At 39.9% G+C, this 13,674-nt stretch overlaps 1 protein-coding gene across 4 annotated transcripts in view; it reads right to left on the reverse strand.

Annotated features, from left to right (window-relative positions):
• The window catches only part of col21a1 (collagen, type XXI, alpha 1), a 45,270-nt gene that overhangs the window by 19,799 nt on the left and 11,797 nt on the right, over nucleotides 1-13,674 (reverse strand). For all 4 annotated transcript variants that reach the window (XR_012987001.1, XM_076285600.1, XM_076285601.1 and 1 more), the window contains 8 exons: nucleotides 9,342-9,570; nucleotides 8,347-8,520; nucleotides 8,108-8,185; nucleotides 6,454-6,543; nucleotides 5,856-5,918; nucleotides 598-651; nucleotides 396-449; nucleotides 13-66 (listed from right to left, as the gene is read on the reverse strand). Coding sequence is in view for 3 of the 4 variants with exons in the window: in XM_076285600.1 (XP_076141715.1) it covers nucleotides 13-66; nucleotides 396-449; nucleotides 598-651; nucleotides 5,856-5,918; nucleotides 6,454-6,543; nucleotides 8,108-8,185; nucleotides 8,347-8,520; nucleotides 9,342-9,570 (796 nt within the window). In the remaining variant the exon portion in view is untranslated. The remainder of the gene's footprint in view (nucleotides 1-12; nucleotides 67-395; nucleotides 450-597; nucleotides 652-5,855; nucleotides 5,919-6,453; nucleotides 6,544-8,107; nucleotides 8,186-8,346; nucleotides 8,521-9,341; nucleotides 9,571-13,674) is intronic.

Raw genomic sequence — 13,674 nt, forward strand, 5'->3', positions numbered from 1 at the left:
TCAAATGCATACCTTTTCACCTGGTTGGCCAGGTGGTCCAGGCAATCCTGGAACTCCTCTCTCTCCCTACACAGAGAACAAGAACAAACTACTAATTTCTAAGGCATTAAAGGTGCAAATATAGTTTATGCTGTCAGAAAAACTATTTTCCACATCAAGAATGACGACATATAATGATGTTATTCTGAGAAAACAATGGAAATCGGCCAGATAATGTAAACAAATGCAATAAAAGGTCTGTGAGATGGATGTAACACACAGCACTATATCTCAATCATGCCTTTACAATTACATCATGGCTGTAAGCCTCAAAGCACTTTTTAACAACAAAAGCTTTTAACAGTAAGTTTGCAAATATGCATACAAAATAAGACAAAAAAACAACAACATTGTACCGTATCCCCAGATTCTCCTTTATCACCCTTGTACCCATCAACTCCACGAGGCCCCTGAACAGAAAAGGTAAAGGAGCCATTACTGAGCCATAACAGCAGACCAAGTAAAAATCACACTGCATTACGTAGCATCCAGTACAATACAATTACAACAGCGCTCAGAATCTATTCTGTGTTTGATCATGTTTACAGGAGCTTTTACCTGTAAGCCTGGAGGGCCTTGTACACCAGGACTTCCTCTAGAGCCAGGGACACCCTTAGGTAATGACAAGAGTGAGTAATGAGTCACTTTATAGGGGTTAATCATAGGTTAACACATGACAAGAGTTCATTGTTACATCTGTACATTGAGACAGGGCGGTGACAAATGCTGATCATTGTAAATCATTGTAAGAGTCTTGCAGCAATCAATGTAGAGATGTGTCTTTGGAATGTGGAGCGCTTCTATCAAGCATCTTGTTTTCCCAACACTTCTTGGAACAACAGGGAAATGAATAGCGATGAGGTAGTGTTTTCCATCGCTTTAGAAAAAATAATTTATATATCTTACTTTGATTTTCATGAGCTGTGACTTCAGGGCCAAACACTGTATAGTTCACAATTTAGGTTGTCAAGAGAACATATGAAACAAATTAATCTATTAGTCTTTATATTTCTGCCTCACAGCTGCAAAGGATGGAAAACCTATGCCTGGGCCCTTGATAAGGTTATTAGAGTACTGTACACACTTAGTTCATTGTAGTCTTTAGTCTGTCCATTGATTGAAAAAGATTGCAGTAATTTTGGGGGGAGAGATGGGGATGGTGAATTTTAAGCAGCATGTTAACTGTCATCTTTTGGTGATATTGTTTGTGATGCCATGCTGTGAAGGCTTTTCTTACATTTTCGTTTGTTTCGTCTGTTCTGTCTGTCATAACCTGGTTGGTTAGTGAGAACGACGTCTGTCCTTCGCATGACCATATATCATTAAAGATGCATTTGAAAAATCAAGCTACCGAGTTACTTTTAAAAAACATACCTCAAAAACTGGCAAATTGTGGCATAGTATTGCTTTAAATAACCATGCACACAAAGGATAAAGGAGAAAGGATATTTTGAATGGCCACATGCACATGTGTATGCATCTGTATGTGCTCTGAGCTATTCATAAGTGTCTTGGATTTGATCCAAATGTAACATCTGTTCTCTCTGGATGACTTTATTGCCATTGTTGATGAGGAATAAAATTGAAGTAGTGAATTCCCCCTATTCAAGAACATTCTTGCCTACGGTTTTGAAAGAAATTTTGTCAACGTGAAATTTACGAGAGTTTGATGAAAGACTACTCTTCATATGGCAGAGAGGGCAAAAAGGCCACAAGAAAGTGGAAAAGAATTATCCTTTGTATTCAAACAGACATCCATAGAGTGACTTGACCTTCTCCATCACAATCAAAGGCAAAACAAGAAGGCCATCTTCCAATACAGCACATAATGAACCCTATTTCGAATGGTTAGAAGTGGAAAAAACAATGAAAACAGGCTGGCGCCAAATGTCATGTGGCCAAGCAGTTGAACAGTGGCTCCCACTGTCGAACAGCAGTTAAACCCTCATGTACAAGAAACACTAACAAACAAACCACAGCTCTCTTTTCATGTGTAGTTGTTTATGGCAGAGGGAAATTCTGGATGACCTCAAGTGAAAGTAGCTCACGAAGAAACAAACAGGCAGACTAAAAATATGGCGTCCAGGTGTTTTCTCATTTCACCTATACAATTCCAGTCGCCCTACTACTTTTTCACATGCGCAAACACACACACACAGACACACACACAAGAACACCCACATACCGCCCCCCCCTGACCCCTGTGTAGTTGTGGTCAGCCTTGACTCATGCTAAAGAAAACTTGACGAAAAGCCAAAAGGCAAACCTACAAATGCCTACAAAATCCATTTACAACCCCTCATTGATTTATCTAGTTTCATTCCCTAGAGTGAAATGCAAAGACTATGCAATCCGCCATCACTCTCCCAGAGATTTATCTGGTACAGCTGCTACATTCAATTGCAGCCTATGGGCATATTCAACTCAAAAGGCAAACGCACGCACACACGCACACACATAACACATAAACAGCACACCATGGGAGTCAAGTTTGGATATAAGCAGGATACAGACTTAAAGCAAATCATTTGTTTTTGTTTCTATCTTCATCATATACAATAATTTACACCATTTTTTTTTATCTATGTGATTCAGTGACTGATGTAGTGTGTGTATTCAAGTGTGCACTGCACTGGCTTTTAATGTTATATTTGCTCTGTTTATTGTTTTGTGTGGGTGCACTGTAGAATGACCCTTGCAGGAAAGGAGATGATGTTTTAGAAGTATTCAAATAACCATCAAATTATCATCAGTGTAATGCATTTCCCCTGTGTATTTGATGTTGAGATCTAGGAAAATGACTTGCATCATCAAGTACTGATTCACTTAGTGTTGACTGGCCATTAAACATTAAGCAGACCTTGATTAAGTCCCATCACACTCGGGCCTAAGTAATGGAGGGTGGATTTCCCATAAACAAACTAAGGGAAGTTACGAGGGAAGCAGTTTGTTACATAACACTTTCATTTGTAGAGATGTGTGGACAAGGAGAATTGTAGTTGTTTTTTTCAGGACATTCTTCATTCAAGTTATTCAGTGCATCAAAATAATACAAAAACAATGAATACCCAACTTCTTAGACCTAATTCTGCTGTGTCAACTCATTCCCTTTTGCACTTTCGGAAGTAAACAAATGTGACCTGATCTGACAAAATGAGTCACAAGTCGCACATTCTAATTTTGAGATACAGGCCAATTACTTCAAAAAACATTGAAAATATCGTTTTTTCTTTTTTAGTGATATAGAAGAAAGATACGGTGGCGCATTGCATTCACATCACAAAAAAAAAATCAGGTTATCTCATAATTATGAGATAATTATCTCATAATTACGAGATAGTATCTCATAATTATGACATATTATCTCGTAATTATGAGATAAGGATAGGATCCGTGCTGAGGATCTAAACAGCCTTTCAATAAAAGCAAGCACATATTTCCTACTGATTTCCTGCTTTGAATGACTTTCGTACTTTGAGAGATTAACATTGTCTTTAAGTGGCATGAAAAATAAGCCTGTCAAATCGCCACCAACCCCAAAGCAAAGAGTATAGAAGCTTCTATAGGCTACTCTTTTCCCAAAGGCAATACAATGTTGCACGTTGACAGTCCTAACCAGTAGGTGGAGGTACTACTATATAGAGCAGTGGTCTCCAACACGGTGCCCGCGGGCACCAGGTAGCCCGCGGGACGGCTATGAGGCGCCCCCAGCGCACTTTCTAAAAATAGCCAACAGGTCGCCTGCAGATCACGCTCTAAAAACACGCTCCATTGTGAAGTTTTCAATAGATATTTAAGTCTAGACCAGAACCATTTTAAGAATGTATGTAGCCATACATCTGTAACATTAAATTGATATTGGTGATACCTTTGTAGCTGCGTTAAATTTTAGCCTTTGGCTCCAAATCCGTTTCCCATTCAATCTTTAAACAACAACGGAAGCGGAGCGCATACACGATGCTCGCACGCATAGACAGTAAAGGGGGAAAAAACTTGCTTGTCTGGTGTAGCCAATGGAAGCATATCTTCAAAAGTTCTGTGGCCATTCCATGTTCGTCAAATACGGTTCTTGCATGATTGTTCAAGGACTGAAAAACAATGGCTTTAGCTCACAGGCCTTTTCTCCTCCTAGGCAACTGCCGAATAATAGCGCTGAAAATGTTATAGCATGTATGACTGAGCAGGACTGTGCATTACCCTTTTTGTCAGATCATGGATCATTTCAGGTGTGCAATAACTTTCAAATGAGTTTTCATATGTTAGGGTGGTGTGGGCGATTACTATTGAAATGTTAAAACCGAATTGTCCACTGAAATCAGAACTTAAACAACCCCTGAATTCATAATGGTGGGTGGGTATAAATTGGGTACAAATTCTAACCCAAATTATTAATTGCACAAAAAGATAGTTTTTTTTGTAAAAAAAAAAAAATAGATTAGATTCCCCATGCAAAGTATGAAATGAACAAACTGAACAAAATTTTTGGTAGTGTTGCATAGGTTATTGATATTAAATTTGAAAATACAGTTGCTTAATATATAAAGATGTATAGGCCTGCACAATATTGATAATTTAAAAGTAAAAATCACATACAGTAGGCCTATTATTTAGGAGGACTACCCTCGCAAAAAAGGGGTGAGGGTATGTTTGTTTTAAATGAGTAGCCCTCCATATGATTTCGGGTCTTCAGGTAGCCCTCATTCCCAAAAAGGTTGGAGACCCCTGATATAGAGCATAGGGCTACCTCCATCCATGTTGTCACACGCACGCCTATTGTTTATTTTGTGCAGCTAGGCTACTTGTTCAAGTGGCATTGATGAGTTAAACAGTCACATTTTTCCTACACGTATTATATTGAGAGAAAATAGTCAGTTGTAAACAAAGAACCCTTCTTATGTAACCCTTTCGTAAATGTACTGAAGTTGGCTCTAAATATATACTTTTATTGATTATGCTAACCGTTAGCATCTCTATGGGATTTCTCATATACATTAGCCATAAGCTAACACATTAGTTTCTATTCTGTAACTTGAAATGCTAGTCTACATGATTGCTCTTAAACAAAACATCGAAGGAAATAACAGAGATCTGTTGGTCTGCTTAGTTTTACAGTGAATCCTAAGTAAAGGTTTGAAAGGAACTTCAGACTTTCTCTTGGGAAGCTGTTAGGTCTATCTTCTCTAATGTAGCTAGCTGGACCATGTCATTGCCACACACAAGTGGGGGCAGAATTGGAAATGTGTCATAAATCATTTTAGGCTTAAATTAGGCTATCTCGTAACACATGTGTGTTTCATTCAATTTTATTAGATACTATCTCGTAATTATGGATAATTATCTCGTAATTATGAGATAACCTAATTTTTTTTTTTTTTTTTTTGTGATGTGAATGCCGTAGAAAGAAGAGGCATTCTGTAAAGTTAAAAAATTTATTATTGAAGTGGGTAAATCCTACCTGTACCTGCCTGTAACCTGTAACTTTAAACACAATGTTGTGGCCATAATTCAAAAGGCTGTATTTTTTTCAAGATATGACTTTGACCAGTATATCGTTGCAAAGCTTATGGTGTCCTCTGTCCATTGATCTCAATTTTGAATTGTGGGTCACTATGACTCATTTTGCCAGATCAGGTCACAAATGAACAAAAAGCACACTACATCTTAAACACATCAGATAATACTACTAATGCTAGAAGGTGCATGCTAATATGATGATGGCGAATATGCTGCTGAGACTGCTGAGTATGTTTTACAGATACACTAAACATGTGTGCTGAGCTGTTTGAGGTTTGTATATTAAACTACTCAGTACTCACAGGCTTACCATCAGCACCAGGAAGACCAGGTCTGCCAGAGTCGCCATGTCTTCCCCCTTCCCCCTATGCAAAGATGAAAAGGAAGTGTTCAGCTTGTATTGCTGTTGTTGTGATTGTTGTTGTTGTTAGCAACATGCCAAACGGACACTTACATCGCCATGAGGGTTATATGGCAATTATATACACAGAAATATAATGTGTTTTTCTACATAGTAATGTTCTCAATACCCCCCACCTCACAGCACTGGCTATCACATGAAGTACTTATGGGATATAAATCATACGATTTACATTTTAAGACGTGTGTTTCATTCAATTTTATTAGACAGCTATTTGTGTTAAATGCCTCTTACAATCATCACCTGCTGAAAACCAGCATGCGTTTCCATGCGTGGATCCTGACCTTATAAACATGTATTTATCTCGGAATGGGCTTAATGTGGGCTTAAGTGTGCAGCCGTGGAGATTGGTTACAGGGCACCCTCTCTCTCTCTTTTATGTACATTACGCCAACAGGGAGGAACCTGTTCCAACTGTGACCCCACTCCTTACCAGGGCATGCATGCTCGTGTGAGGAAACCATAGAGTAGAGTCTAACCTTTATGCCGGGGACACCCGGGGGACCAGGAGGGCAGGCGCATGGCTCCGGGGTTGGGTCGAGGTCAACGTCACCAGGTCCGTTGGCACACTAACAAGCCAGAGAAACGACAGTGAGAAAAGCAACACACTCCAAGGCTTAGGGTGTCATCATTTCTTGTTTTCTATCTACTCAACAAGGCATCCCACGATGCAACCACTAAGCAGCTAGCCTTAAAAACAAACATGGAAGCCAAAAAAAAACAAAAATGCATTCCTCACTTGCCTGTCATCAGCCTTATTCATAACAGTCATCCGTCACTCATTCACTTGGCAGAATACACATACAGCCCAGCATTATGGCAGCAAACCCGCTTTCAAGAAAAAAACTTCTCAGTCTACTAGGTGAACTGACAATGTAGGGGACGGGGGGCTTTGATATGGATATGTTTGGATATGTTGATATGTTTGAACTTTAATGTATATGTGTTTATTAGAGTTTGAATTTGAATGTACAAGTTTACTGGAGTTTGAACTTAAATGTGTATGTGTTTATTTTTAGTCAATCTTTAATTGATTCCACTGTACAGTATGTTGTAAAGCTCTATTAAACAAAACAATGACACTGAACACCCAGGATCAGTGGACATTTTCATGTTTCCAAAAAACAAATCATGCACTCACATTTCATTTTAAGTTAAAATCTAATGTGCAATTGGAATAATTTGAATTATAGTCTATTTAAAGTCATTAGGCTTAAAACATAGTCCAGGCTAAGATGAAGACAAAAGATATCATTGTGAAGTTGTGTGATTAGGCCAAATCGTAGAGTGGACAAACATTTCTGGCCTCCCTTTACTATAAGACTCTTAAGTGTAACCCAGCCTTACCTGTGCAGGTGAAAATGCAAAACATGAAAGCGAGCAAAGCCATCTGCCAAAATACATACCTCTCCATCCTGGAAATAAAAAAGGAGTGAAACTGTCACAAAAGCAGCATAGCCGAAGCTCATTACCACAGAACAACCAGGTTCAGACAAACGGGTAGCTTCAGACAGACATGGTACAGCTCTGATAGCAACGATTCAGAGCCAAGCCCAGGCCACAACAGAGCCAGATCTGGTCACAAGTCTCCTGCCATCTGGGTCACGAAGCACTTTCAGACAGAGTTAGTGAGGAGGAGGGGGAGGAAGTGATGTCTTCTCAGACTTTTGTGTCTGAGAAATGTCCTCCATATCCTCTCCAAACAGATCCACAACTGCAGATTAAAAGCTATTGTAAAAATCTGGCAATGTTTTGTTAGTAGTGAGATGGCCAAACCAATGAAGCATTTGGCGGCAGCCTCACATTGCGCTTTGTGTAATAAATAGCATGCTGGAGAAATGTCTGGACAGCAAAGGTGGATTTGCGCTTTTTGTCCTAAATTGATGATCATTGGCAGAGGGGGGAACAATGGTTAGGTCACAATCACAGATTCCAAGTTTTTGGACTACATTTTCACTCATCAAAATTCTATATAATGTACAATGCCTTATGTCTGCATGTGAAGGCACTGTATTTTTCTGTATTCATTTTTGAATGATATTCAGCACAGTATTGATAACAGACACATTTAACAATTATGAACTTCATATTTTCGTGAGAAAAGTGTCCAGGCAGGAATCATGAGTTACTCACAATTCCAGGTATCTCACAGGCAGTCTCGCGATTATTCTGTTCAGGGTCGCAGTAGATTCTGAGTTTCTGAACTTCAAACTATTGATAAAAAAATCAGATAGGGTCCAAATAAACACATTATACTCAGTCCTATGTGAAGATGCTTGCAATAAGAACTGCATGTCTGTCAACAGTCCAGTTTGGAGTCTTGATAAAAAAAACCTTAAAAAACAAGATGGAGGAGAGAAATATGAACTTACAGGTACAGTAGTCTCTTTACTGACATACTTTCCAATTTGAGTCTTTCCATTTATGAAAATGCCAATTGGTGGCTCCAAAGCAAGTGTTTCAATTTCCAGGTCGTCAACATAGAGTGTGACATCCTCTTCAGTGACTAGAAGACGTAGCTGATGCCATCTCTCATCAAATAGTTTCTATTGTGCAGTAAAAACAAAATAGATTTATTTTAGCATTTCACTCTTTTACCAATCGTGTTTATGATGACAACTCACCAATGGTGAACATTATGTTGATGATGGCAACAACAACAACAGGATAACAGACACTGGGTATTTCTATATACTCTATTCCCACAAAAAAAAATTTCAATTTCTCTTTCAAAACAGCAGCATGGGTTTTATCTTACAGAATCGTCTCAGAAGAGCTTTCGAAAGAACAACTCAGACAGAGCAGGATAATTGTCTATAAAGACAAGTTTCCATTTTTTTTTCATTCAGCGCTTGTTTTCTATAAAGTGGCTAGTATGTAAGGAATCTAGAACGCTCGGCCTTGGCATTCCAGGAACTGTTGTAAAGCGAGCTCCAGGTAGTACTAACCCTAGGAAAACAACAGGAAAGGAGTTTATATTCAGTTTAAGAACTTTTTAGGCTAAATTAATTGTTGCCTATAGTAATTAGGTGTTTTGAGGCAATTTGTGTTGGATATAATAAATCTTGTAAAATCAGTATACTTGGATCAGCTGTTCTTTTCATGTAGAGGTTGCACAGTAGCCTATTGTAGCTGCAAGGCAGGTGTTGAGGATCATAGATTATAAAATCCACAGTGCAAGCTTGGAAAACAGTAGGCAAAAACAAAGTTATATCTTTTCATAAATTAAGATATCGAATTCCATAAAGTATCTGTACAATGAAACATTTTTTACAACCCAGTGGCAAGATATTTGAAGATGACAGTTAATTGTTGGAGGTAGTGAGGTGCTTCAACAGAGTTCTGGCTAAGCAGGAGCATGCTGTACCTTTGCTGGACCCTTTTTGAAGGTGACCATTTGAACGCCACTAGATGAGTTGCTGGTGGTGGTGAACATGACCGTGCGATCATAGCCGTTGAGACTGACAGCCATCTGAGGTCTCTCATCCTGCGTCTGGATCCTCCACAAGTCCCATTCCTCCAATATCACCGAGCCCTTGTACCTCACCGTGGCCACAAACACATAGGACGGCGGAAGCCCATCAGGGAACAACGACCTTAGGATCAAATAAGTAACATGGTCATTGGACATTAACATAAACGATGGTTATGGTAGAATTTTTAGTCAAAGTGGTGCTCCACTCAGAGAGGATCTGAGTTTAGACCTGACCTGGTCCTGATCCCGTACAGCAGAAACAGATTGTTAACTGAGAATTAGCTCAGTTGACAATCAAGGAGAAATCCGGCGATTTTTTTATATCTCTGTTTCTCGAGGTCACCAAGTACTGTCGTCAGTATGAAAAAAAATGAAAACAGAGTCGGTTTTCCCTAGCTCGAGTTGCTAGTTCCAACAGCTATAGCAACAAGGCAGCTACAGCGCTACACTCTAAGGGCTGAGCTACACCAGGCGCGTAACTGAAGCGTTCCGTTCGCGTTGCGTCTCCTGCAATAATTAGCTTCCATTATAATCAATGGAAGTAGCTACACCAGACGTGACAGTGGGGCGTACGTTCGAAAAAAATAGACCATTCATCTTAAATGGATTTTACGCGTCGCGAACGGAACGCTTCAGTTACGCGCCTGGTGTAGCTCATACCTAAGGCGGGGATCACACGTCGCTGGCCAGTGGCAAGCGGCAGTGGCAAGCGTAACACAACGCTCAGACCATAATAATTTCTATCTCGTTCTTAAATTGAATATGCTTGTTCAACACTAGCATTAACCTAGTGCTGCCACCATTCCGCTGTCGAATCATAGAGAATAATAGGAAACCTGCCGCTTGCCGCTGGTCAGTGTGATCCCCGCCTAAAGGGCTCAACATGCTTCTACGACAACTCCACGGCGTAGCTACACCGGCACTCCTATGGCGTCGTGACCATTTTATGGTTCTGCGTAGGGTTGCTTTGCATCGCGGTGCATTTCACCGCCATAACGCTCGGTGTCACCTGTGTCTGCGTCGCTCACCACCGAAAAGACTGTATGCCCGAAATGGCTAACCCCATAGACTGTCGTGCCAAAATATTAATCTTATTTGTTTGGCCTTTTCTTGCTTAGATTTTGTAAAGTATCGAGAAAGACACAGTAAAATACATTGACCTAGTTACTGTAACCAGCAAATAAGTCTGAGGTTATTTGCGAGGTGTTTGCCAGCCAGTTTAAGTTATGGTAGCAAGCAAACTTTAGCTAGGGTGACCAGATTTATATATAGGGGGTTCGGGGGTGTCACCCCCGAGAAAATGTATTAAATATTGTTATGTTAACGCACAAGTTTTGCGCACTTTCAGTCAGAGAAAAAGGTCCTGTACTATGCCTAAACACGAGTGCAAAGTAATTTGTTTGTCTGCTAAACATTGCTCACCTGTTATCTAGACATGCATGAAAACATTTAACTCAATCATTTTGAGAATGATGACTTTCTCTTCAACATTGTCGTAGCGTATAGCCTAACCGTTAAAACAAGGCAGATATGAAGAGGCATTGCAACAATGTTTACGGATACATTGTAACGTTGGTTCCAAAGATTATGCAGACTGCTATGATTGACTGACTATCAACACACAGGACAGGTTAACCAATCATAGTCCTTGCGGTCTGTGACGCCTCGACGCAAAGTTACATTTTTTTGGAGGTGCACGTCGAGCTACGGCGCAGGGGTCGGAGAGGGGTTTGCGGCGACGCAGAGGGGTCTGCGAGGGTACGCCGTCGATTTGACGCAGAAGCATAAAACAGGCTTAAAAGAATTATCCGTAGTAAATTGCACTTTAGATCAATTTACGGATGATTGGGAGTACATACGTTGAGTTGACATCAAAATCATGTCATTCGGATGTGTTTTGAGAAAGTTCGATTTTACCGTTTTTAGTCAAAACTCGTTAGCCTGGAAGTGACCAGGGCATGTCATTTCGCTGCTACAAAATGCTATTTTTATACCTCTTCTACAGTTCCAAACAACATTACACTTACGTGGTAGTGAGTAGAGAGTCCCTAAAGCCAAACCGAAGTATCCCGAGGTCTTTATGTGGTCGGATAGAGAGTCTAGAATGAATTTCATCAAGCCAGTACCTTTCTGGAAATGTTGCTGCTGCAGCTGGCATCTTTAGGGGAAAGTTCGTAGGGTTTGCTGTTGCATACAACTTATTACTAGGTTACGGGGACGCTGGCGAGACACGCCGCTCCGTCTGGCATCATGTTTTTGTTTGTTTTTATGTAATGTTCGTAATTTTATGTAATGTCATGTTTATTTTTTGTATCGGTTTGTCTAGTTCAATGTTTTCCCTATTTATTTACGCTATTTTTGATAGTTTTCGTGTTATTCTTAGTCCTTTTTACTAAGTCAGCTGATGTCGTTGACATTTGTCCATTGGGAGCTTGCTATGGCTAGCTTTTGCCCTAGCTGGGCATCGGACATCCTTCCATCTATCCGTGAGCGGTGCAGCACTTCACTGTCTGGTCGAGGGGATCTCTCGGAACAGCTGGACCGAAGCTACTCTGCGAAAGATCTACCGTGGCCGCCGAGCTGTTGCTGACCTGCGAGCTGCCTTGCCAACTGCAGACTAACGTTAACGGTGAAGAGCTGCATTCTCACAGAGCAACAAACGGTCGCTGTTAAGTCCACCGAATAGCGGTTCTACACAATCGCTCAGTACTTTGGACTGTGCTTCCATCATCTCCAGACTGCAGTCTAGCAGGCCTAGCTTCTAACGTTAACGTTATCTTCAGACTGCGAGTGAATTCACCGGGTTGGTCAGTTGCTAAAGAACTTTATTGGCATTGCATCGGTTGTGAAGACACAGCTCTGTGCACAGTTTTCACGGATCATCATTGCCCTTGGACATTTTTAGCTGGTTTGGCAATTGGACTAATTTTAACATCACTTTTTCCCCTTTTAAAATATATTTTCTTATTTCTTATTTGTTTTGTTGTCTGTCTTGTATGTCTTGGTGTCACGGGTACGCTGGCGACTACGCCGCTCCGTCCGGCATTTTTTGTATTTGTTATTTTTTAAACGTATTTGTCTTGTCTTGATGTCATGGGTACGCTGGCGACTACGCCGCTCCATCCGGCATCTTTTGACTTGTTGTTATGTGTCTTGTTTGTGGAGCACTTTGGATTCCACTATGTGCATGTTAAATGCGCTTAAAAATAAATCTGACTTGACTTGATTGACAACTTCATTTCAATTTCGAAAGAAATACTGGACTATGTTTTTTTTTTTTTTTTTTTTTAAACGGCAACGAAATTGTGAATTTCCAGAGCGTGTTACTCCACACTCGGCAATCGACTCCTACGGACTTTCCCCTAAAGATGCCAGCTGCAGCAGCAACATTTCCGGAAAGGTACTGGCTTGATGAAATTCATTCTGGACTCTCTACCGACCACATAAAGACCTCGGGATACTTCGGTTTGGCTTTAGGGACCCTCTACTCACTACCACCTAAGTGTAATGTTGTTTGGAACTGTAGAAGAGGTATAAGAATATATATTATATATAATAAAATATATTTTGTAGCGGCGAAATGACATGCCCTGGTCACTTCCAGGCTAACGAGTTTTGACTAAAAACGGTAAAATCGAACTTTCTCAAAACACATCCGAATGACATGATTTTGATGTCATCTCAACGTATGTAATCCCAATCATCCGCAAATTGATCTAAAGTGCATTTTACTTCGGATAATTCCTTTAACCCCCCAGTCACATTATAGAGGAAGAGCAGATAGCTAACAAACGTTCAGAAAAAGTCCTGTTGGCAAATTTGAGGAAAAGTCGGTAAAGGGGCTATTTCACACAATTTGAGGGTGCTGAATTCAAATATTTTATTTACCAAGCTCAATTTTGAGTTTTAAGCTTGCTAATTAGCATAATTCACATACTTTTTGGTTTTGCCATCAGATATCATAGGAATGGCAAAAAATAAGGCATTAATATACTCTTTATGTATCGGATATGTTGTAGGACAGGACAGGAATTACCCCAATGACCCTCAAGTAGCAAATGAAAATAAGCTAAAATTAAAATATAAATTGAAATAATAGCTAAAATTCAGTATGACGTTTAGAAACAAAATAGATTCCTTCATAATAAATTGATAGAATAGTAGGTGACTGGTCATTTTTCTGTAGAAAGTCCATGGTCACTAACTATTATGTCAGTCTTTACAG

The sequence above is a fragment of the Alosa pseudoharengus genome, unplaced genomic scaffold (genome assembly GCF_046254945.1).
Source record: "Alosa pseudoharengus isolate Yale_2024_CS ecotype anadromous, Long Island Sound unplaced genomic scaffold, YU_APseudo_1.1 YU_APseudo_1.1_scf_15, whole genome shotgun sequence".
Classification (NCBI taxonomy): domain Eukaryota; kingdom Metazoa; phylum Chordata; class Actinopteri; order Clupeiformes; family Clupeidae; genus Alosa; species Alosa pseudoharengus.